The sequence below is a fragment of the Rhipicephalus microplus genome, chromosome 2, assembly GCF_043290135.1.
Source record: "Rhipicephalus microplus isolate Deutch F79 chromosome 2, USDA_Rmic, whole genome shotgun sequence".
In the NCBI taxonomy this organism is placed as follows: Eukaryota; Metazoa; Arthropoda; class Arachnida; order Ixodida; family Ixodidae; genus Rhipicephalus; species Rhipicephalus microplus.
The window spans coordinates 36,377,842-36,403,076 of record NC_134701.1 but is presented as its reverse complement, the minus strand read 5'-3'; the positions used below and the strand labels follow the sequence as shown (position 1 = coordinate 36,403,076).

At 49.6% G+C, this 25,235-nt stretch overlaps 1 protein-coding gene across 9 annotated transcripts in view; it reads left to right on the top strand.

Moving 5' to 3' along the window:
- Window positions 1–25,235, top strand: part of LOC119169139 (uncharacterized) — a 748,171-nt gene that overhangs the window by 439,281 nt on the left and 283,655 nt on the right. For 8 of the 9 annotated variants that reach the window (XM_075883059.1, XM_075883033.1, XM_075883044.1 and 5 more), the window contains 3 exons: window positions 8,145–8,294; window positions 9,584–9,744; window positions 10,809–10,886. In XM_075883059.1, the coding sequence (XP_075739174.1) occupies window positions 8,145–8,294; window positions 9,584–9,744; window positions 10,809–10,886 (389 nt within the window). Of the gene's footprint in view, window positions 1–1,541; window positions 1,807–8,144; window positions 8,295–9,583; window positions 9,745–10,808; window positions 10,887–25,235 lie in introns of those variants that run through there. The other variant, XM_075883069.1, reaches the window with a different exon arrangement.

The window sequence follows — 25,235 nt, the reverse complement described above, 5'->3', positions numbered from 1 at the left end:
ACAAAAACGGCCTACACCCCACTGAGAAACATGTGGAAGCAATCGCCCAGGCTCCTAGCCCGAAAAATGTGCAGGAACTACGCTAATTTCTGGGCATGCTGTCGTATTACTCCAAGTTCTTGCCGAATATGTCATCTTTGCTTGCACCTTTGTACCAGTTGCTTGGCAAAGATGAGCGTTGGGTCTAGGGAGAAGCTCAACAAACAGCCTTTTCCAATGCAAAGCAGTGCCTACTTGCGGCAGGGGTGCTCGTTCACTACGACCCCGAAAAGCCATTAAAGCTGGAGTGCGACGCTTCGCCGCATGGCATTGGTGCCGTGTTGTCTCATACGGATGGAAAAGAGAACTGGCCCATAGGCTTCCGTTCGCGAACGCTGACCACTGCTGTGCGGAATTACTCCCAGCTAGAACGTGAGGACTTGGCCCTTGTTTTTGGAGTGTCGAAATTTCGCGACTATCTCCTCAACAGAGCAGACGCCAGCATTGGCCGCAGCACAAATACAGTGCTGGTCTCTCTACCTTGGTGGATTTCGCTACAAGCTTCAGTATTCGCCCGGTAAGCTGCTACTAAACGCCGACACCCTCAGCCGGCTACCGCTGCAGACTCCAGTTTCACCCTCAAGAAGCGAACCCCCAAAGTATGTTTCCGCTCTAGTAAGTTTCGATGATGGTACTGTGTCTGTCGAAGAACTCCAAGCTCTAACTGCGCGGGACCTCTTACTAGCGAGGGTCGTGGAGTACACCAAGCAAGGCTGGCCGAAACATGTAAAGGACAGAGAGTTGGTGCCATTCTTGGACCGCCGGTTAGAGCTATCCGTAGCTCATGGGTTGTTATACTGGGGTCATCGAGTTGTTGTTTCCACAAAAGCACGAGAACGGGCGCTATATATGCTGCATGAGACGCATCAAGGGTCATCAGCAATGAAGACTGTCGCCAGATCGGTATTCTGGTGGCCGGGACTAGGCCGAGAGATAGAACACCTCTCAGCATCGTGCCACAACTGCGTGCAAAACCTTCCTTTGCCAGCCTCTGCTCAACCAGTGAGTTGGCCAGCAGTTAAGGAAAAATGGTCCAGGCTGCACGCCAATTTCGCCAGGCCGATCGCAGGCAGCATGATACTGGTAGTCGTGGACGCTGCAACTAAGTGGATTGAAGCCGTGCCGTGAGGCAGGCAAGCATGTCGTCTACTATTGCCAGCTTTCGCAGCATTTTTGCCAGATTTGGTGTTCCACGCACAATAGTTACGGACAATGGCACGCAGTTCACTAGTGAAGAATTTGCCACTTTTGTGAAGAACAATAACATCACACACCTAGTACGACTGTGTATCATCCCCAGTCTAACGGGCTCGCTGAACGAGCTGTTCGGACGATCAAGGAAGCTTCAAAGAAGATAAACGAAGGCACATTAGAAGAGAAATTGGTGAAAATTCTTTTCAACTACAGGAGAACGCCGTGCCACGAGGGAAAATCCCCTTCTGAACTTCTATTCGGCTACTTGATTCGCTCTCGCTTGGACTCATGTTTCCCACCTTTCCCAGGGTCAACCCGGGAGACAGAAGAGTGGACACTGCCACCCGACACAGCCGTGTACTCCCGTAACTACGGCCAGGGGGAGAAATGGACACCAGGAAAAGTTCAGTTCACTACAGCGTCACGCATGGTCACCATACAAACGCCCGCTGGGGTGGTTCGACGTCACATAGACCAAGTGCGTTCCAGGCAAAGCCCGGCATCTGGCCGGAGCGGCGCTCAGCGAGACCACGACGAGGGGAGCCCTCCGGCTGCAGCGGCGCCCACACCGACCGGCAACGAAGGCAAGTTGAACGAGCAGCCTGCAGACCAGGTGGCACCTGCGCAACCGCCGCCGCCTATCCAGAATGCGCAGAAATCCCCACAAGTTTTGCGACGCTCTACCCGGGAAAGAAAACCTGTATAGCGTTTTCAATTTTAAGGGAGGAGAAATGTTGTAATCGGCTTGCTATGTTATCTACCACCGCCTGAGCCAGGCGCGTGACGTGCCAACAACTGAGCGTCATGTCTTTGCCCGGTCTTTCTTCCTTCCCAACTCCCTCTCCCTTCCTATGCTTTGAATACTGTGTTCACGACGAATAAAGGTTTTTTTTTCAGTCCCCAGCGCTGGTCTCGCCTGTCGTTCACGCACTGTGTGTGCGCTGGCTATGCAACAGTTTATGAAAATGGAAGTTGATAGTTTCTGTGAGAACCCCAATGAAGTAGCTTTGAGCCTCGCCTGCTTTGGAACCAAAGTCAGCTTTTTTTGTTCTTGAACAGAACTGCACTATAATGTTATTTCTTTGTTTGGCAGGCACATGGTGAATGATGTCATTGTTCTCAGCAGAGACAGGGCACCCAATCTTGTCACATAAAGTCTGCACTTTCACCTTCAGTGTTCGGGATTCTTTTGATTTCTTCATTATTTCAGCACGAATACTGCTCAAGGTCCGCCACTCTTTGGACAAGGCTTTTGTTACTCTCAAACAGAGAATTGTTTTCATCTGTCAAGGACTCTCATTCTTGGAAAAGGATCTTATTTTTTTATTTTACAGTCTCATATAATTCATTAAACATACTGAAACTTTGACGCATTTCTGCTTCTTCAAAGCGGAGGAAGTCTACTTCTTTTGACAACTTGGAATTCGTTGGCATCTTTGCAGAACTATGCAGGTCAAGACACTCAGTGCAAGAAATGGCAGCAGTGGTGACAGCAGAAACTTTTGACACAATATGGAAAATTCGAGGCACTGACCTGTACAGATATAGAGAAGATAATTAGGAGCAGTCCTTAAGCCGCAACCACTGCTGCCGAAGTGATGACTATCGTTCCAGCGCAGGCGCTTATAAAGGCAAGGATCCGTGCATAGGCGGCGCTGCACGCAATACAGTGATGGCGATGCTTGGGTAGCCCACTTTACACGTGTGCTTCTTGATAGTAGTGTCGTTCACACAGGGAGACGCCGGGAAGCAGATGCACATGGGATTTGTACATACATAGAGAGGATAGGAGCAGTCAGCCGCAATACTGCTGCAAAGGTGAGTTAGTATACTTGCCGAAATATAGCTCTAGTGCTTCGCAATGCACAAGTTCCGTGCCGAAAATGCAATCAGTAAATTTAAGTGTGAATGGAATAGGGGCATTACTAAACAAACCTGCCAATAATAAGGCTATTGGACGAGATGAAATTTCACATCGAGTCTTGAACCAGTGTGCTGTGTCACTTTGTCTTCACCTGCACGTAATCTACACAAAGTCTTCGCCCTTCGGTGCTCTCCCAGATGACTGGAAAATCGTACATACAGTTCCTATTCCTAAAGGTGGATCTAAGAAAGACGTAACCAGCTATAAACCTATTTAACATACGTCAAAACCCTGGAAATTATTAAAGCATATTCTGTATAAAGACATAACGGCACATTTATCAACAAACAGCTTGCTGTCGTCTCAACAACATGGGTTTCATAAGGTCTTATCTTGTACAACACAATAATTGCATTTTATCATGACTTAGTAACTGATATAGACAAGGGCAGTCAAACTAATTGCCTTTTTTTTAATTTTCAAAAAGCATTTGACACTGTATTGCACTCTTTTCTTTCAAGTAAGCTTGCAGCACTAAACATTGACCGCGAAGTTATAGTGTGGATAAAAAATTACCTTTCAGACCGGCAACAGTGTGTAGGAATAAATGGCGTAAAATCGAGTTTCATAAACACCTTCAGGGGTGCCACAGGGCTCAGTCCTAGAGCCGCTTTTATATTTATTGTATATAAAAGATATTTGCTCAGGAATAAAGTTTAATATATGGTTGTTAGCAGATGACTGGGTCTTGTACAGGAAAATTAGAAATGAGGGTGATGTCGCTTTGCAGCAAAGTGACTTATCGCGCATTCAAAAATGGTGTTAAAGGTGGATACTGATATTAAATGCTGGTAAGTGCTTTCAAGTTACTTTCAGGTGTAAAAAAACCAAGTTAGCTTCAGAGTATGTAATCTGCAATAGTATAGTAACACAAAAGTCACATTATAAATATTTAGGTTTAACTTTTTCTGCCGACTGTTCTGGGGTCTCTGCGAGGCGAACGAGCGCATCGCCACGCCACGCTCTTGGAGTGAACGGACACAGCAGACGTGGTCGGTATAAAGCACACAACATACATTTATTAACTAATTTAGACGATGATATCGTCCGCCGAATGTTACATCAATTTTAATTAACACGCTACATAACAAACAACATAACGCAGTGACACACTAAACACACAATAACATGATAAACACACACTAACACACCCAAAACACTAACACATACCGAAGGCGGCGTCGCCAACGCCTGACTTTCCATGTGGGACCCCGGCGTGAAGCCCGCGGTGCCGAGCACCGGGGACCCACGCTACAGACAACCGTTCGCGGCAGCCGCCACGCGCAAAAGAGGCTCGCTCAACTCTCGCCCACCACCAAGGCCTGCCTTCCACCAGGGGCCACCGCCGGCACTACCACTCTACCACCAGTGGTACTCAAAGCGAACACAACGCCATCTATCGCCCGGCGGTGGTCACCACCGAAATAAAGCCTTGGGGCGAGACACATGCGCCACGCGGCGCAGACAATTTTACAGGGGGGGTGTCAGCACCCCCACATTCCTCCAACCTTAAATCAAACCATATCCCGAAATCAAAAATTAGCTACACAAGCTTTAACAAAAAAATGATATCGCACGACCATGATGTCCTTGCACCACGACACCGCCGCTGGTCAACACTGTTGCACTGTCCGGCTAGACTTCACCTCAGTACTGGCCCCGCAACAGCAACGTTGACGTCGGCGCGACGATCCGTCACTAGCGCCGACACGTCTTCCAGTTGCGACCAGCACTCGCGAGGGCGCCGGACTCCAGGCAGTTGCGCAGGTCCCAGGCATCTCCATCGCCCGACCTCACGACCGCATTCCTGGCCAGCGACGCTGACGATGTGCAGGACAGCCGGCCGTGGATGATATCCCTCACGCTGAATACATCGATAACAACAACAAAAAAAAAATTGAAAGAAAACAATCGAGCAGGTCCTCGGGAAGGGAGTTTCGAGCTTTTCGTCCACGTGGTACGTTGGTCAGTACTGCTAGCTAATACATCGGTGGCGGCCGAGACGCCCATCAAAATAAAACAAAAATCACTTTTCCTAACCCTTGCATCGCAAGATAAAAAAAAAGTGAGGGAAGCAGAGCGCAACACCTCAACGCCACAATCCACCTAGTTGTGCCACGTGCGACAGGCGGCTGCGCAGAGCCTTAGGCCTAATGAGTCACTCGGCAACAACCGGCATCCACCCAGCACCCAGCCTAGGCACAGTAGAGGCAGCCGCGAGGAGACGTCCACTCTGTGAGGTGGCCCTATCGCTCGCCGCACACAGCAGCTTACCGAGCGATTGGCGTCCACCGCCCCGGGCGGTATCACGACGCCTCGGCGTCGAACCGCAATACCAGACAGCAACGACGCCCGGCTCCCTGAGCCCAAAGATATAGAAAAAGCTATTTACAGAAAATTGGACCACCCACGAGGCTTCCGTACTCACTCGCTTCGGGCCTGGCCTACAAAACACGTGCTCTAGGCCTTGCTCACCCCAGGATGCGGACCGCATGGCTCTCGTCTTAATTCAACAACGTTTTTGAAAACTAACAACAACAACAAAATAGCAACACTTGCGAGCAAAAAAATAAATAGAAAGTCAACCTGCCGACAAATTCAAACACGTTACAAAACCAATCCCCTCGTTTCTCAACAAAGCACACCGCCGATGCTAGCAAAGAAGTCCCCCTTAGGCCTACTCTACTCCGGCTCTAACAAAATCCCTGTATTGAACCGCAAAAACTGTCGTCCGATACTTCAAGAGCTCCACTCCACGTTGGGCAGCCAGTGTGAGGTCTCGGCGAGGCGAACGAGCGCCAGTGCCACGCCACGCTCTTGGACAACGTTTTTGAAAACTAACAACAACAAAAAAATAACAACACTTACGAGCAAAAAAATAAATAGAAAGTCAACGTGCCGACAAATTCAAACACGTTACAAAACCAATCTCCTCGCTTCTCAACAAAGCACACCGCCGATGCCAGCAAAGAAGTCCCCCTTAGGCCTACTCTACTCCGGCTCTAACAAAATCCCTGTATTGAACCGCAAAAACTGTCGTCCGATACTTCAAGAGCTCCACGTTGGGCAGCCAGTGTGAGGTCTCTGCGAGGCGAACGAGCGCCAGTGCCACGCCACGCTCTTGGAGTGAACGGACACAGCAGACGCGGTCGGTACAAAGCACACAACATACATACATTTATTAACTAATTTAGACAAAGATATCGTCCGCCGAATATCACATCAATTTTAATTAACACTCTACCATACAAACAACATAACGCAGTGACACACTAAACACACAATAACATGATAAACACACACTAACACACCCAAAACACTAACACATACCGAAGGCGGCGTCGCCAACGCCTGACTTTCCACGTGGGACCCCGGCGCGAAGCCCGCGGTGCCGAGCACCTGGGACCCACGCTACAGACAACCGTTCGCGGCAGCCGCCACGCGCAGAAGAGGCTCGCTCAACTCTCGCCCACCACCAAGGCCTGCCTTTTGCCAGGGGCCACCGCCGGCGCTACCACTCTACCAACAGTGGTACTCAAAGCGAACACAACGCCATCTATCGCCCAGCGGTGGTTACCACTGAAATAAAGCCTTGGGGCGAGACATGTGCGCCACGCGATGCAGACAACTTTACAGGGGGGGGGTGTCAGCACCCCCACACTGTTCATGGAAAGCACTCGTTGATTCAGTTGATGCGAAGGCCGCCAAGTCACCAAATTTTATACAGCGAATCCCGAGACATGCGCCGGCATGCTTAAAATCAACGGCTTATTTAACATACATTCGCCCTATGCTTTATTACGCTTTTGCCGTGTTGGACTCGTGGCAAAGTACTTTAAGTTACAAACTTGAAAAAATATAACATAGAGCTGCAAGGTTTGTCCCAAGTTGATACTCAAAAAATGACAGTTGCATCAATATGAAAAATGAGCTTGGATAGGAACTACTCTCATCTCGCTGAAAGAAACTGCGTTCAAAGCTCCTGTACCAGATATTTCATGGTAAAACCAGCATTCGAAAAGAAAAGTACTTTCACAGTCCTCATTATATCTTTTCGGGAAATTATGATTGTTTCAAGATTTTAGAGTGCTGTACCAGACCTGATTTCTATGCTAATTCATCTTTTGTTTGTTACATAAGTGAATGGAATCACTTATCAAATGAACAAGTGTGCTGTATTAATAAAGATGTGTTTTTCTCAACCCCCCTGCTGCAGCACCCTCGGGCTAAGCGGGGTAATCATTGAATAAAAAACAAAACTTGCGAAGGTCTTTGATCATTTGATCATGCAAGGTCTTTGATCGGAGAGGAGGGGAGAGAGGTTCACCCATGCGCCCTTATCTCACGGCGGGCAGGATCATACGTCTTGGCTGACCTTGGGCTTTCACTCGCAATTCTGTTGTAGTTACTGTGCTCACAAAGGTCACTGCCATCATTGTACAGTCTCATGCGAAAAGGGCGCGCCTTTCAGACACAGCGAAGTAATAACTGAGACGCTTGTTCGCGTTCATATGTACCTGTCAGTATATTTCATGCATCATTTGTGTGTGAGAAATGCGGGGCGCGTTTCTATCTGCTTGCCATTCTGCACATGACCATCCAATCCGTTGCTATCACGTTCGTTGCTTCGCCTTTGCGGCAAAGCTGTGACTTTTTTTTTTTTAAGTTACACATGTGTCGTTACGCACGAGCACTGTTTTTGCACTCCGGATAGAAGCAGTCATAGTACCTTCAATAAATTCAGAGCGCTGTTTCCTGTCCTTTTTTGTCTCTTTGTACCATCGTCTCCCTGTTACTACGATACAACCACTATGAACCAACTCTTTCAAATTAAGCTCCTATTTGATGAAAATTATGTTGTATTATAATTTGTGCAGAAAAACATATTGGCAGAGATAATAGAGACAATCTTAATGAACTTTAATCAACTTTCATAGAAGGCAGTAGCACACTCTGCATAGAGTGTACATGTGTAGTGTGTGTGCAGGGTTGCCCCAAGGTGTTTAGTTCAGTGCCAGGCCTGCAGTACCACTTCCGGCGGTGCCGCCTGATACAGCTGTACCGGTGCCTCAACTGCTGTGAGGCCACATTTGCTCGCCCAAAGACTCTGCTGGACCACTTGCGCATTTGCTACACGGTGCGTATCTCCTACCCCTTGGTTGCCACAATTGTATATTGCCTACTAATTGCAAACAGTTCATATTTTGCCAATTACCTCTCCTCATTATTCACTATAGAATCTTAGTGATTCTCGCGGTTTCGCAACAACCCACATTTTACGACAAATCGGTTCAGTTCCAGCAAAACTCACATAGAAATAATGTGTTAAAAACTGAGATTGTATGGCTGACTTTTAGGTCAACCACACTTTGTGCCATGCCTCTCTGGTACTGTCCATGATAAACAGTACACCTAGATATAACTAATCCGGATATGTTAGTTAAAACGAAGTAAAGAAAAATTGTCTTGCAATTGATATAATGTTGGGAATGAACCTTTATAAATAATTTGATGATATAGTGAGCTTATTTTTGTGCAAGATAAAATTTTGTTATAATGAGGTTTAAGCATACTGTATTTTCTGGAATCGCATCCTGTTTTCACGTGTTTAAAATACAAACTGCTCTGAATGTGATGATGCTGGGTCAACAAGACTGACGCGACATCATATTAATTATTAGAAAAAGAGAGACATTTGCCTTCATAGAATTTGTTCTCTTGGCAGTTGATTTCTCACAGTGATTCAGTTTCCATGGCCTTGGGAACGCCATGATTACATCCTTATTCAAAGGCAAGCTCATAGGTCATCGTGTCTGGATTGTTTTCCATTTTCGGCGTGCGAAAGCTTTTCCTGGTCGACATGCACTTCAAAGTCTCTTCCGTTGGGTTCACCTACTCCCAGTCACAACACACAATGACGTAGCTGTCTTGAGTGTGCAAAATAAATTTCCTTTGCTTTCGTAATAGAAGTGGCACGTCACAAATTCTACTTCATTGGGAATGTAGATGTGTCACACAAAATTCATAGTTGTGCCAAATACGAAATGTATCTTATCTTGAGATGGGGATTACACTGACGAAATGCCGTTTTCAGCATGGTTTTAGTTTTGTTTTTCTACTTCTGCAGGCATAGTACTTGTTTTTATTGAAAAGAAAACGTGCATTAGATTCATTTTTTTTTTCCGGCCTGAGAATAAAGATTCACTCACACTTTCTCCACCGAAATGCTTAGGTCTCGTATTTTAAAATAATTTTATATAATTTTCTTGGAGCAGTGCAGGTTTGTGCTGCAGACTCATCCACGAGATTTGTGCACGTTTTTCAGGCAAGACTGGATCTCTTTCCTTATTATACGACAGTTAGAGCCGTATCATTGCAGTTCCACTGTGCTAGAATGCATAATACATTTGGGTTGGCCCCTCATAGGAGCGCCCTGAAGGAGATCAGCCTGAAAAAGTCTCAGAAGTTTCATGCGGCCATCGGCGCTCAATTGTGTCTGCTGCCTCGACATCCCTGCGGCTGCCAGCACAGTTGCCAAGCATACTGGGATCCGTTTTTCACCACATGGCTCAACATATGCGACACATGTGAGTAATGCCGAGCTGCACCACTTCATTATTTTTTTGCACTGAAAGCTGCCATCAGAACACAGCCTTAGCCGATTATGGCAGCTTTGTTGTGCACAGCCACTAGTGTTTCAAATAGTTGCCTCAGGAAATGTTAGAGAAAAAAAAACTAAGCATCAAATGGGATTTGAATCGGGCCCTCCTAGTGGCAGAGAAGTATTTCATCGTGGAGCCTCGTCGGGGACTAAAAGTTCTTGGCAAAAAATCTTATATGGGCGCCATGTCGGGCAAGAAATCACATTAACAGATCTAATATAGTGCATCAGAAGATTAAAATGACAACCAGGCATCACACAATGCACAAAGTGCATAATGATTAGGTTGTTTAAAAAGGACGGCGTTGTCGGTGCGCTTACATGAACTGGAACAGCACTAGACCGCTAAGCCATACGTACTGCCAAGCAGGCAGGTCGCGATTTAAATTTATTGCGATGTTTATTGTGGTAGGTTTGTCGCGATGACGTTCCGCCTTCATTGGTAGCCGTCGTCACGCTTTCGTGAATTTCCATGCAGACATCACTGCACCTCCGCCGAAGTCAGTAATTAATCAGTGCATGATCTACTGAGGCCCTTATCGCAAATGCGCAAAATCATAAGTTCTTGTCAACCACTTCGGCGTTCCCCATGCAAGGATGTTGCTTCATTGCATTGTGCACATTGTTTAGCCTCACCAAAACTAAATTTTTGTTTGAAGTTGAACACTCAGCTTTGTCTTTTGTCTATCGTCTTTTCTCATGTCCGAGGACAGTAATTCTTATGTGCTTTCAGAATGTGCTGCTTGTGTCTCCATACTCACCTAACATAAGTAGTTTAGTTTCAGTGACCCTGGAGGTTTCTTGTACAGACTTAGAGAATGGGAAGGGTTTGTGCATCATAACACCAACCATGGAATAGGAGATGCCTGATTCATGCATCTAGTTATTCTGATGCTGTTTTCTTGATTCCATTTGCACACAAAATTGATTGTTGGTATTTGTGCATGCTTAGGCCAGCTCTTTCTTACCACCTCTTGTGAATTCTTACAGGCAGAGACAGAGCCAGTGCTGGAAGGAGACTCTGTATTCTGACTGGATGCCCAGTGGGCTGCAACTTTTGGACCAACAGTAAGCACACCTAGGCTTGTTTCTTTACTTTAGGCTTCGATAGCAAGCAGAACAAAAGTGCTGAGAGATCCTTTTTGTACTCCTCATCAGCCACAAATGATTGGATTGAAATAGGAGCATATTAGTGGCTGCGCATTTCTAATAGATCATATGACTGACGTGCATCATAATTCTTATTCATGCTGAAGACTTGATATTTTACATCGCTTCTTGTGAAATGTTGTCGGGTGCCATCATGTATGAGCCATCTGTTGTGGCACTACAATCGCGCTCAGTATGAGCTACACCATGCAAGCGTGTGGCCAAAGTTGTACAGTAGCATCGATCGTGGCACATTTTTCAATTATTGAAAGAGGGTTTGGCTGTTCCTGCTAATGCACATCGCCCCCATTCGCTTTCACACTAGCCCTTGTTTGGTCCTGTGGTGATATCAGCTTCGAAAATTATAACTGCCATTGTGGTTATGACAAGTCGAGCTTCACAAAAAAAGTGATACCTAGCCTTGCTCTTTTTTTTTTTCCCACTTAATTTTAAGGCCGTGAATCGTGTCATTTAAGCTTATAGTAAAGAAGGCCGTATAAGCAATGCTCCCCATAAACGGCACCCTTGCGCAACAACTGCTACTCAGGACGCTGATATCCTCAACGCCGCAAAGGCAAGCCTATTCAGTATGTGGCGACACACTGCGCGCAAACCGGCACAGCCAGAGTGACTCGGCCGCATGCTGGAACGTACGTTCGATAACGGACAGTGCCACCGCTCTTTCACCGGGAGCTGACATTACCACAGGTGGCTATATAACTCAAGCTACCAAGCTTGGTTTCAATGATTCTTTCTCTAACCGTTCGAGTACAGCATCGACACGCTTGTCCTGCTATTGCTACCCCGTTAATAAACATTGTTACGTTTTATGTTGGGATCTGTCCTTCACACGGCCACCACATCCCACATCTGGTGACCTGGAAATCAAACTAATCGCACCACCATGGCTGAGCAAGAAGCCCTCACCGCTGTTTGCCAACAAGTACAACTACTTCAAGAGCTACTTCAGGCCCAACAACAGTCGCGTTCTGTCCATGCCCACCAAAGCTCTGTTCTAACGAGCGCCATCACTCTTACGGCTATGGCGCCCTGCATCCTCATACCACCGGAGTTTCCCGAATTCTGGATGGAAGCTGCTTTCTGGCTGCGCAACATCACCTCGCAGCAGGAAAGGTACGCCATTACGATAGACATGCTTCCACCTGCTCTGCAATGCGTTGTGCCTCCTCCGGAACCACAGGCATATGACGAACTTCGAGGTTTCGTGCTAGCCCTACTTCAACGGGCAGTGCCACATTACTCACTACCTGCCATGTGAAGCGTTATTATCAAACCTCGGGCCGTCACTACCCCTGCGCCAATTCCGGTAGCTGATTCTACCACGTATGCCTTGCCGACCATCGTGTGGTATATTCTCCCCACCTCGGCGGCCGCTACTCCTACGACCATTGCTGCTTCCACCACCGCTGCCCCAGAATCGCTGAACTCCCACGCTATTCCCTTCATGCCTACCACAACCTCGACTAATCTACCTGTTTCTATTCCTGCTGAGGCCAGACCAACTACGGAAGTCTTCGTCGGTACAATTTCGGTATTTCTTGGAAGCACTTTTGTAACTACTGAAAATGCTCAGCCTGCTGGGCTGACTGCTACGGCCTTGCCTAGCGCTGCTTCCACCGAGACTCCATGTCCTGGTGCTACCCTGATCCACATGCTGGACCTTTCACTCTCCCAGTTACTTCACTGAAAGTGTCTACTACTAGTCTTCCGAACCAGGAGCAGTCAAACGCAGCCACGGCTTCTGCGAGCGCCCCTTCAAGCGTTCCCGTTGAGCCTCGTGCACAGACTTCGACTCCCTCTACAACCGAAGCCACTTCTACTACTTCACTTCTGGTGACCACGGATTCCCCTTCGTTGCAGTTCACTGAGACCACCATTACTCAGACTGTGGTAACCACTTCTGCCCGGACTTCTACAGTGGTTCCTGCATTATTGGGCCGTATCAGCAACACCCTGAGTAAGCGCCAGAACAAGAATCCTTTATTCCAGATAATGCTGCTGTATTTATACTGTAATTCTTTGCACACGCATGCGCATACGTTGGTGCCGAGTCCGCACTTTAGACGCCGTGATATGGCACTTCCTTTCCCTTAGATGAAGCCCAGTCTGTCTGGCTGCCTTCTTATGCGGGTAGAATGCCTGGGAAGTTTAGACCCGTCTGTGCCCTCGATCCTGGTTTACGCCAATCGGCGCCCGCGATGTGCCCAGCGATAGGTCAGTTGACTTGATGTCACCTGCCAGAGGTTGGTCTGGTGAAGGTGGATCACATGGTGAGGTTCGTTGCTCAGAAGATCGGGTTGCACAGAGCTCCTGCTTTGCCACCACTGTGGGGTGCCGCCCCGCCACGGTGGTCTAGTGGCGAAGGTACTCGGCTGCTGACCCGCAGGTCGGGGGTTCGATTCCCGGCTACATTTCCGATGGAGGCGGAAATGTTGGAGGCCCGTGTGCTCAGATTTGGGTGCACGTTAAAGAACTCCAGGTGGTCGAAATTTCCGGAGCCCTCCACTACGGCGTCTCTCATAATCAAATGGTGGTTTTGGGACGTTAAACCCCACAAATCAACTGTGGGGTGCCGCGGCCGCAGTTGGTTCACGTGACGGCACTGCATTCCTCCGGTGGTGTCCACCATGACCAAGCCCTTGCTTCTTGATGCCGTCACTGTGCTGGGTAACCATCTTTGGCTGGCTTGATTGTTCTGGCGTGCCCACACAGGCGCCCCCTGAGGAAAACACAGCTTTTGCACTGGGTCCCGGTCCACCGTGGGGTCTTGGTCCACCTTCTCTAGAAAAGGTGCGCTTAGATGGGTCCTTGGCTGAAAACCTAGCATCATCTTTGCGGGCGACTAGCCGCCTTGAGTCGGTGTTGTCCTGTAACGCAGTAAACACTTGTTAATTCTACTGAGTAAACTCCCCATTTTGTTTTTATCGATCCCTTCTGTAATGGTGCGTGCAGCGTGCTCTGCCAATCCGTTTTATTGAGGGTAGTATGGGGCGAAGTTGACATGGCGCACCAGATTATCTTCAAAAAATTTTTTAGTCACTGAACTGTTAAAATTGCGGCCCATTGTCGGAGACGACTGTCTGAGGCAGGCCAAAACAGGCGAACGTACCCCGCAGTGCTTCAACTGTGGTTTCGGCACTAGCCGTTCTGAGGAGTACTGCTTCTAACCATTTAGTTTCCGCATCGACTACGACCAAAATCATGTGCCCTTCCACCGGCCCCGCGTTGTTGATGTGCGGGCGAGACCGTTTGTTGGTTTTCGGCCAGCTGATAGGGGCCTTCCTTGCTGGCATGGACCAATTCTGAACACATGGCTGGCAGTTGTGCACCAACTCTTCTATGTTGTGGTCTAATCCGGGGTACCAAAACAATGAGCGCACCAGAAGGTTCATAGCCGTCATGCCGGGATGGGTATCGTAGAGTAGTTGCAGCATATTTGACCGCACTGCTTCAGCCAGAACCACCCTATGACCCCAGTAGATTAGTCCCTTACTCACAGTAAGTTCGTGTCTCCGGGTGAAGTACGGCAGGAAGCCCTGTTGCTCCTGCCCGAGTTGTTTAGGCCAGCCGTGCAGAATCCATGTCTTCACCTGTCTCAGGAGATCATCATCGTTCGTGCTGTCTGCCAACTGCTATGTGCAAAGAGATAAATATGTCAATGCTTGCGCATGCAGCACGTATTCTACGAGATCATCTTCATCATGGTGCTCTGGTTCCGGCAAAGGCAAACGGCTCAAGGTGCCAGCATTCGCATTCAATGGCCCCTTTCGGTACTCAGTGTCGTACTGATAAGCGGATAATAACAGTGCCCATCTCTGGGTACTGGCCGCTGCCATTTGCGGAATAGGTTTTTCGCGATGGAACAGCCCTGTCAGTGGCTTATGATCAGTCACCAAACAAAATTTGTTCCCAAAAGGGTAGTCTCGGAACCTTGTCACCCCAAAAACCAGCGCAAGCACTTCTTTTTCCAATTGCGAGTAGTTGCGCCCCGCTGGTGTTAATGTTCTCGAGGGAAAACATATTGGATAGTCTGTGCCATTAATCCGGTGCGACAACACTGCGCCCAAGCCGACCGATGACGCGTCGCAGTCCAGTCTCATAGGCTTTTGTGGGTCATAGTGGGCAAGAAATTTAGCCTTACTTAAGGCAATTTTTACAGCCTCGCATGCTCTGTCATGTGCTGGCCCCCAGTTTCACTGCACTCCTTTTTTCAGTAGACCATATAAAGGAGCTAGCGTCGTTGATAAATTGGGCAAAAACTTTGCATAGTATGTCACCAAGCCCAGGAAAGACTTCAGCTGGCTTACCGATGCTGGCTTCGGCGCTGCTAGTACCGCCTCTAGGTTGTCTTGCAGGGGGTGAAGGCCATCCTCGTCGATGCGATGCCCTAGGAACGACACCTGCGCTTCTCTGAATCGGCACTTAGCTTTGTTCAGCTTCAGGTTGTTTTCCCGCAGCCGCTGAAATACCTGCCGAAGCACGGAAGTGTCGTTTCTCTTTTCTGCGACGATGATGTCGTCGAGGTACACTTGTACGTTCGGCACCCCTTGCATAAGGATTCCATGCGTCGCTGAAAGAATGCGGGGGCTGAAGCAATACCAAATGCTAGTCGATTGTAAGAGTTCAGGCCTCGGTGTGTGTTTAGCACTGTTATCTTCCTGGCTTCTTTGTCCAGTGGCAGCTGATTTTAGGCGTTGCGCAAGTCCAGCGTTGTGAAGACTTCCCCTCCGGAAAGAGCCGCAAAAATGTCTTCAACTTTGAGCAAGGGGTATTGTTCCTAGTGTGATGCAGGGTTAACGGTCAACTTGAACTCGCCGCACAACCGTATGTCGCCGTTCTTCTTTGCGACTGGGACCACCGGAGTTGACCATTCCAAAACACTTACCGGCAAAAGCACCTCGTCTTGTACGAGATGGTCGATCTCGGCAGAGACGTTTGCATGCATAGCATACGGCACGGTACGCTCTTTGCAGAAATGTGGGCGAGCTCCCGCTTTGAGGTGCAGTTTCACAGGTGGCCCCTCGCAACAACCCAGCTTGTCTTCAAATATATCCGCAAATTCTTCGAGCAAGGGATTCACTTTGGCGTTTTCACGCACCGCATTTACGTTTGACGAATTGCCGTCGTCCCAAAGCGACACCCCTATCCTGCGGAATGCTTCTATAGCGTTACGGCCGCAGAGCAGGGGTCACTCACAGCCCACAACGATTACTGTGCTCGCTACCACCGTTCAACCCTACTGTACATTCATAGTTATCCGACCGACAACAGGTAACGGTCCTAAGAAGCATGGTAACTGGAGCGATGTTTTCTCCAGAGCCGGCCACCACTTGCGATGTTTCTCGAATATGCTCATGGGGATGACGCTGACCGGAGAACCTGTGTCTATGATCATCCGCAGGGTCCGAACCTGCCATGTCAAATTTTCCTCGCGTGGTTTTATGGTAGCACCGGTGCCCGAGCTGTGAACAACGAGAGCAAGCAGCATTTCTTCTTTGCCCTCACCTTCTGCTGGCTCTACTGCATATGCGCCCGTCACCCGGGAACGCCCCTGGCTGCACATCTTTACTAGGTGTCCTTTTATGCCACAATGATAGTATCTTGCATTACGGTGGCGGCATGTGCGCATAGCGTTGGGGCCACCACATCGATCGCACGCCTGCCTGCCTGCTTCATTATTGCCCCTCTGTATCCAGTGCCGCCGCCCTCGCTGTGACCTCAGAACATTGGTGCTGCTCGCAGTCGTTTCCGGGAGCCCTTCGCGCATGTCTCGCACGTCGTTCAGTGCTTTTTTCGATGCTATGGCGAATTTGTCCACCTCCTCGACACTTAGCTTTTTGTGCGTGAGGAGGCAACGATGAGCATCGTCATCCCAAATGCCACATACGATGCGGTCTCGCAGCATTCGATCGAGGGAGTCGCCAAAGTTGCAATTATTCGCCAATCTTCGGAGGTCTGAGATGTATTCCCCAACGCTCTCACCTTCCAGTTGTTTGCGCATGAAGAATGAAAAACTTGCTGCTGTTTCATTAACTTGGGGGTTGTACTGTTCCTCAAGGTATTCAACGATTTGCTCATAGGTTTGGCTGATGACCGACACGGTTTAAAGGCGATCTTGCAAGTGGCGGACGACATTATCACTCAACGAAGACACCTAAAGAGCGCAGTGCTTTACACTGTCGCGATTTCATTTCCCATCTGGTACATGCTCCAGCTGCTCACCGTTTCGTCGAACCCCGGGGGGGGGCGTGATGCCATCGTCCGTCCGATGCGCGCCGCAGCCAATCGCGCTAGCGGGCGGTGTTTCAGCTGAATCCCATCTTCGTCGCCACTGCACTATCGGGCCGTATCAGTAACACCCTGAGTAAGTGCCAGAACGAGAATCCTTTATTCCAGATAATGCTGCTGTATTTATACTGTAAGTCTTTGCGCACGCTTGCGCATACGTTGGTGCCGAGTCCGCACTTTAGACGCCGGGATATGGCAGTTCCGATTGCTCCTCTCGAAAAGAGGATCCCACTGGTCATAATTACGGCAGCAGATGCGCTTGCCCTGGTGCCGCTCTCCGCGGTCAATGTTCTAACCACGTTGCTTTGCACGACCATGGCTCCTACTGCGTCACAGCTTGCACAGTTTCCATTCTCAGGTGTTTACTAGGTCCGTCCTTGGCGCCACTTGCAACCTCGACCTCCAGAAGAAAGTCCAGCACCCTCTGGCCACTCCTTTGACAGCCGCCACGTCGCAGCCCGGTACTTTTGCGACGTGCTCTGGGCATCTGGTACACCTCCCAGACTTCTACAAGCCTTGAGGGTTCTCCACTCCGCAGGGGGGTGATGTGGTGACACACTGCGCATAAACCGGCGCAGCCAGCGTGACTCGGTTGCATACTGAATTACAGGTCCGATAACGGACGGTGCGTTCTTTCACCGGAGGCTAATGTCACCACAGGTGGCTATATAACTAAAGCTACCAAGCTTGGTTTCAGTGATTGTTTCTCTAATCATTTGAGCACAGCATCGGCACGCCTGCCCTGCTGTTGCTACCACGTTAATAAACATTGTTACATTTTATGTTGGGATCTGTCCTTCACTCCGACTCCGCATCCCATAAGTACTGCCAGAGAGATCAGTGCCGCCGCTGGAGTGTCTGCAAGTGCGTCAGCGATAAAACAACAGCTAGTGAAAGGTAAGCTGAAGAGTCATGTAGCGGCTATGGTGACCCCCGCTACTAACTGCAGCGGACGATCACCGCGGGTTCACGCTTAGCGAGCCACAGGGCCGCTACTCCGTTTACTCGCGTGTAGCGCACCGCTCCGCACGCGCTCAACTAATAAGGCGTTAAGTGCGGCGTGGCAAATAGACAGTATTCTAATGCAAAAGTACAAAACACTTTATTGCCTCTGGCGGCATCCCAAAGAACAGTGCAACGTCCGCTCCCGCGACGCGGGTAGCAAAGGCACCCGCACGCGGACGTTCACAATAAGGAGAAAACCGCGAGCACGTCGCTGCTGGCAATGGCGAGCTTTGACACGCCGGTCGGGAAAAGGTCCCTCGCGGCTATGCTGCGCACTCTCACGATGGCCAATGGGCCTAGTCGCGAGTGTTAGGGGAAACCTCGTACGCGTAGGCCTACGGCAAGTGCGGCTCGTTGTGGTACGACCACTTCAAGCACTAGACACCGCTCTGGGCTTAGCGACACTACCGAAGCCAGCACTCAAGTAAACACGCCTGCCGGGGTGCCCAAGGCCACCCTAGGCAGGCTACAGTCCGCGAGTCCCAAAGGGGACGCGGACAAAGGAAGACAGGTGCTTACCTGGCGCCGACCACGGAGAAAAGAGCGCTCCCTCGACGCGCACGTACCGCGTGCTGTGCCCGCACGTGGCGCCATCTATCACCATGTGGTGTTAACAGAGCAGAAAAGCAAGAGTGTGTGGCCGTGTGGCGGAATTCCCGCGAAATGGTCGCGAGCGCGCCTCAGATCCCCACATCCTCCTCTCCTTATTCACCCTATATACCGGTCTGCAAAGGCAGCCAGTCGTCGCCCATGCATGCAAAGGCGTCATGCAATGGGCAACAGCAAACCTCAGCCTCACTCTGCAACTGCTGCTGAAGAAAAAAAATAAAACAACACAAGAATACACTTGAGAAATACAATGGCTCTGTGGAAGAGGGGTAACGAGAGTTCATGATGCTCACGCAAAAGCGCGTCCATGGCTCGGAGGGGCAGCGTCACGTAATGTTTGACCTGGGTGACTGGGTGGGTGCGAGAGTGCAAGGGGAGGGTTCTGGTTGAGGCCCTTATGCGAGGAACGGGCTCACCTTCGTCTCGTCGATGTTGACGACAGCCCTGCGAGTCCGACGAACGCCGCCTCGGTGGAGGTTCAGATGGACCTCGCTGCGACAGCCGGCCCTTCTGCTGGAATAATGGTCGCCAAATCCACTGGCTGCGAGGCGTCCTGCGGCGTCAGTCGAGTCGTGCACAGCGTCTGCGACAGCTGGCCTCGTGCAGGAGCCGTCATAGAAAGGCCAGCAGAGCTTATCAGCGACGGTCGAGAGCAGGGCGCAACCGGGCTGCCTAACGACCGCAGGTCTCCGAACACCTCCAGAGTGCAAAGTGGTGTAGGGCTCGGTGACTTCTTAAGTTGTTGCCACACGCACGCACACAGGTACACACACCTCCGATGGTCGGGTCTTTCCAAACGCGCACCGCAAAAGAAGCGCAGAGTGTCCTTTGTCCCTCTCCCCACGCTAAAGCACCAATTCACATTCCCCGCCTCCACTGAGAAGAAAAAAAAAGAAAACACGAAAAAAACATCAAGTAAACAACAAAACTCAAATGACAATCAGCAGTAGTAACTGGGCGGAACATACTTCTTTGCAAGCACTGGCTGTAAAGAAGTTAGCTAACTGAGACTAGACAGTAAAGAGGAAGGCCCTCGGTTTCGGAAATAAGCCCGCCGTCCGGCGCGAAATCACTAAGGTGACCGCTTCCTCAGATTATACCGTTGCGTGGTTCGAATGCGGTCCGCCGCGCCGGGTGTGCGCCGTTGCTTGCGCGAAGAGCCACTGGACGCTGGCGGAGGCTCGTCAGACCTTGACGCAAAGGCTTTCAGGTCTGCGATGTGGGCACGGCTGAGTTTTCCTGAAAGCGGGTCTTTCAGCAAGTACGCGAGTGGAGTCCAAGCTTTGTCCACTCGGTATGGACCAAGCCACTTCGGAGCGAGCGAAGTTGAGAAACCCTTGCTCGCGTTGCTAAGAGCGTGGTTGCGCTTTAGGACGAGGTCGCCTACCTTAAATGAAAGGTGGCGATGTTTTCGGTCGTACTGGGCCTTTCGCTCGGCCCTGGCCGATGCCAAACTCTGCCTCGCTCTACTGAGAGCTCGACAAAGCCTGTCCTGAAGTGTGGAAGCGTAAGCAGAACAGTCTGCCGGTTCTTCCTCGTCTCTGAGCTGACATTGCATGACACTGGTCACCGGATTTGCCAACTCCCTTCCGAAATTAAGGAAGGCGGGAGAGAAACCAGTAGAGCGACTCTCGGAGGTTCGGATTGCAAATGCGAGTTCACTCAATGGTCTGGCCAGTCCCTTTGACTTTCAGCAAAGGCCGCCAACATCGGTTTGAGTGTACGATTGGTTCGCTCCGTCAAATTGGACTGGGGATGGTAGGGCGAAGTGGTGCAGTGATCTATTCCTAGGGAACGGCACGTATCACCAAACACCCGAGCGGTGAAATACGACGCATTGTCTGTGATCAATCTTTTCGGAAAGCCGAACCGACAAAACACTTCCTGTAGCCTCTCTAGCACCGCTCGCGCTGTCACTTTCCGCAACGGAAACAGCTCCACCCATTTGGGAAAATGATCAACAACTATCATCAGATGTATGAACCCCCGCTTACTCCTGGGGAACGGCCCCATTAGATTGCAGGTGGCTACTTGCCACGGACGCTCATTGACAATCGGTTTCATCAAGCCGGGCGACTTGCCACCCCTTGATTTCACCATTTGACAGACGTGGCAGGAACGGCAATATCGAAAAATGTCACGCTTCACGCCAAGCCAAGTCACAACCTTGCTCAGTTTCGCAAAAACTTTAGAGCCACTTAGGTGACCGGCAATGGGCTCTTCATGAGAGGCTCGCAACAGTGCCGCTCTCAGACTTTTGGGCATAACCACCTTAACGGGTCGATGGACTCGTCGTCAGTGGCTATGTAGTTCAGCAGGAGCCCGTCATAGTCCAGCAAAATGAATCCACCAAGGACTCAGCGACACACGCTGTTTCAGCCCCCTAATCGCGCGCGCCGCATAACAAGCAGCGTAACGGCGCTCCGCGCCTCTCAAGACGGTTTAATGGCGCCCGCCGCAAAGCGAGCAGCGTATACAGCGCTCCGTCCCTTCGAGACTCGAAACGGATCACTCTGCTGAGCCCTTGGTAGCTCTTCACTGCCGAAAGCAACTCCCATTCTCCCGAATGGGGGAGTCTGGTATCGCCCCCACTCAGGACCGCAGCAACCGCCGCGTGCGCGGCGTCACGGGTTCGCTCTCGGCACGGTGGCCTTCGGAAAGTTCCCCTGCTCGGCCGTTACGCAGTGCGCCGCTTTTTCGCCCCCGACGCTTGCATGCGCTAAGGCACCGCGAGCGGCCGTCGCACCGAAATCCAGGTTCTCGGCAGACAACAGGGGCATGAGATAGCGCGTCGGCTACCACATAGGAGTGTATTCACCACAAAAAGGGGTGACGACACAGGCGAGCGCCGAAGGGCGCCCGTCGATAGAGGTGGTGGCCTCTTTGTGCAACGCGGCATGCCACGGAGCAGACATGTTGCGACGAGCCCGTATTGCGCAGGCGAACTGGCTCGCCAAGACTAACCAAAGGCTTAATGAGCCTTTGATACCGCATTGGGCGCCAGTATGGTGACCCCCCGGTCGGGAAAAAAGGTCCCTCGCGGCTATGCTGCGCACTCTCACGATGGCCAATAGGCCTGGTTGCGAGTGTTAGGGCAAACCTCGTACGCGTAGGCCTACGGCAAGTGCGGCCCGTTGTGGTACGACCACTTCAAGCACTAGGCACCGCTCTGGGCTTAGCGACGCTACCGAAGCCAGCACTCAGGTAAACACGCCTGCCGGGGTGCCCCAGGCCACCCCAGGCAGGCTACAGTCCGCGAGTCCCAAAGGGGACGCGGCCGAAGGAAAACACGTGCTTACCCGGCGCCGACCACAAAGAAAAGAGCGCTCCCTCGACACGCGCGTACCGCGTGTCGTGCCTGCACGTGGCGCCATCTATCGCCACGTGGTGTTAACAGAGCAGAAAAGCAAAAGGGTGTGGCCGTGTGGCAGAATGCCCGCGAAATGGTCGCGGGCGCGCCTCAGATCCCCACATGGCCAGAAGTTGCACTTCTCTTTGTCATTCAAGACGTGTCTTAACTTTGCATGAGAACACGTCTCCTTCACCACAGACTGGAAAACAGCACTGTTTTCTGACGAGTCTTTTACCAACATGCTGGGACCAACAACAACGTAAGTGGCACCCTGTCCATGCCCGCTTCGACCTCCTCTTCATGCAGACGCACAGCTGTTAATGTTTAGGCCATTATGTCCCGTGATGGGCTTGGCATTTTGCACCACATTGAGAGACTTCCGACAGCAGCGAAAATTTGCGACATCCTTGATTACGTCATGATACCATACCTGTTGAACGGGTTTTTTCTTATTGGGAACTTTCTGTTCCAGCTAGACCTGTTTCCTTTCAACACTGCTAAGGTTGTTGAAGAGATCTTCAAAATGCAAGGGGTGTGGTGCCTCAGGTGGATCCCCAAAGGGCAGACCTCAACATCATTGAGGCTGTATGGGGCAGAACGATGGTCAAGCTGTGCAAAAAAGCATTACACAGTTCATCTGTCGATGAGCTATTGAGCACTGTCGTAGAATGGATGAGCCTCCTAAAGGAACGCAGTTGCATTGACGATCTGTACGCGTCACTACCGTCAAGAATGCAGAATGTGATTGCCGTGTAAAGGGCCGTCACCTGCGACTAAGGTGTGGCGACTGCGTCATCTGCTTTCCTGCCCCGTCATTCAAGTTCTTGTCTCCTAAGGGGCGCTTAAACACTTTTTTAAGTAACCATGAAATGGACTAGTTAAGAGAGCCTATTGTCTCACGAAGTCAACACCGCAAGAATTTCAAGAATCTATCTAGTACGAGCAGAGCTGCTAAGATTTTTTACGCGCTGTAATCGCATTTTTTTTTTTCTTGTCTTGACAAAAACTTTGAAATCCAAGTGGGGGATTGGTGGGGGGATGGCATGGGCAAAAGAAATAGGTCACGCGTGCCTCGTAACTTTGAGCACTTATTCTTTTTTTTTTCTTCAAATACACAGCTTTTTCAGCTTTATAGCACCCATGCGTGAACAAGTCACTGCCTTCCATGGCGATTTTTGTAACGAGTTAGCGCACCATGTTCAAAGCCAATGGATGATAGAAGGCCTTGTACGAGTGATTTTGAGCTTTCTCCTTCATTTGCTGAGAGAAAGGGAAGCAATTTTCAGCTGACTTGGATGATTTCTTGTGCACTTTAGGCCGTGTGCTGTGCTATAAGTTTTCACTCGCGTGATCTCGAAAGCCTCAACTACAGATCGGCAGCAATTCCTGATCATACTGAAAAAGTGTTGTAGGATCCCTTTAAAATTACCGGTGCCGACGCGCCATCGATTCAGCAAATGTTTGTCAGCTTTGGGTTCGCAGCCAAGCTCCATCGACAAACTTACCGGCCAGAATAGGAAAAATTTCCATGTAGTTGATTTTGATGTTATGCATATTAGTGTAATTACATTTTGTTTTATTCTTGCCTTCTTTTATATATTTTAAATGAAGTCAGTGTGTGTTATCTGTATTTTTATTCATGTAACTATTTTGGATATGGCTTGTTCACTGTGTTATTTGGTTTGTATTCCAGTAAAGAAAGGAAGAAAAAAAAAGGGAAAATGCGACATTACTTGCGGTATTTTACTGTTTCTAATTTCCTTGACTGTGAGAAAGTGTCTTTTTTCGTGGGCATTTTAAGCTACACATAATTGTTATTACACAAAAATAAAAAAATGAAAAAGCAGTGCAGCTTTTGTTTTCCCTTAAATATCAGTAGCCATTTTTTATTTTAGCGGTATTTTGCTCTTTGTTGATGACCACACAATTATTTGGAAAGCCAGGTAAGTTTATTATTCGAGGACACTGCACGGGATCTCGCATTGATGTATTTATGAGAAGCGGTTCCTGCCTCCGTCTTTGGTGAATTGGCTGAAGAGTGGTATATGCTCATAACTAGTGTTATTAAAATGTATTATCTGTGTAGTTGTTGTAAACTGCCACGTTCATTGAAATACTGCTAGAAATCACCGAAACGGTATCAACAGCTACGCTTAGGCATTGGTTACACAGCTCTGCAAAAAATGTTTTCTGTAAGTAGTACTGCACGGCCCGCGCCGTTGCCGGCTCTCCCTTTTCTCTAGAAGCATAACACTATGGGAAAGTACCCAATTCAAGTAATACAGCACTTGCATGCTAATTCTTGAGCAAAGTTATTTGATAAAATTTGCACGAGGTCTAGTTGGAGGTGAGGTCGCTGTATTGTGCTAGAATTTTTCTTCAGTAAAGATGAAATCAGCGAGCAAAAAGGAAGGGAAAAGATAGTGCTCTATAGAGAAAAGCGAGGGTGGAAGCAAGCATGTGGGAATGATGTATATTCGCAGGATTGGCTACACTTTCTCCTGATAACTCGAAAACATGCCACCATCATTGCTCCTCTGCAACCCGGCAGTGCACTCGGCCTTGCGCTCGTGTGCTGTAGGTCATACTTTCCGCAGGAGTACTCCCTTGGGGTGGAGGAAGAAAACGTTATTGTTAGTCTTGTTCTGGGAAAGACGTCAACTTCTGGCTGTCTTATTGTTACGTCTACGAGGGGTTTATTCGAAGCAGACGTAACGGTCGACTCGACGGTGTACCGCAGTGAACGCGCAGCAGCGAGCTCTTGCCACCAACCGAACGTCCTCTTCTTCTCCTACCACCATGTTCCCCGCTACACAGGTGCACATACCTAAATTACACATGTGGTAACATTTCCCTCCGTGCAAACGAAGCCCACTGGGCGAGTCAAACAGTCTCTCGAGGAATAAAGCGCTTCAAACGTGCAACATGGACAAGTTCAGTTTTTGCAGACCGTCGGCCGTTTGAATGGAGACGCGCTATGCGGTAAACTAAAT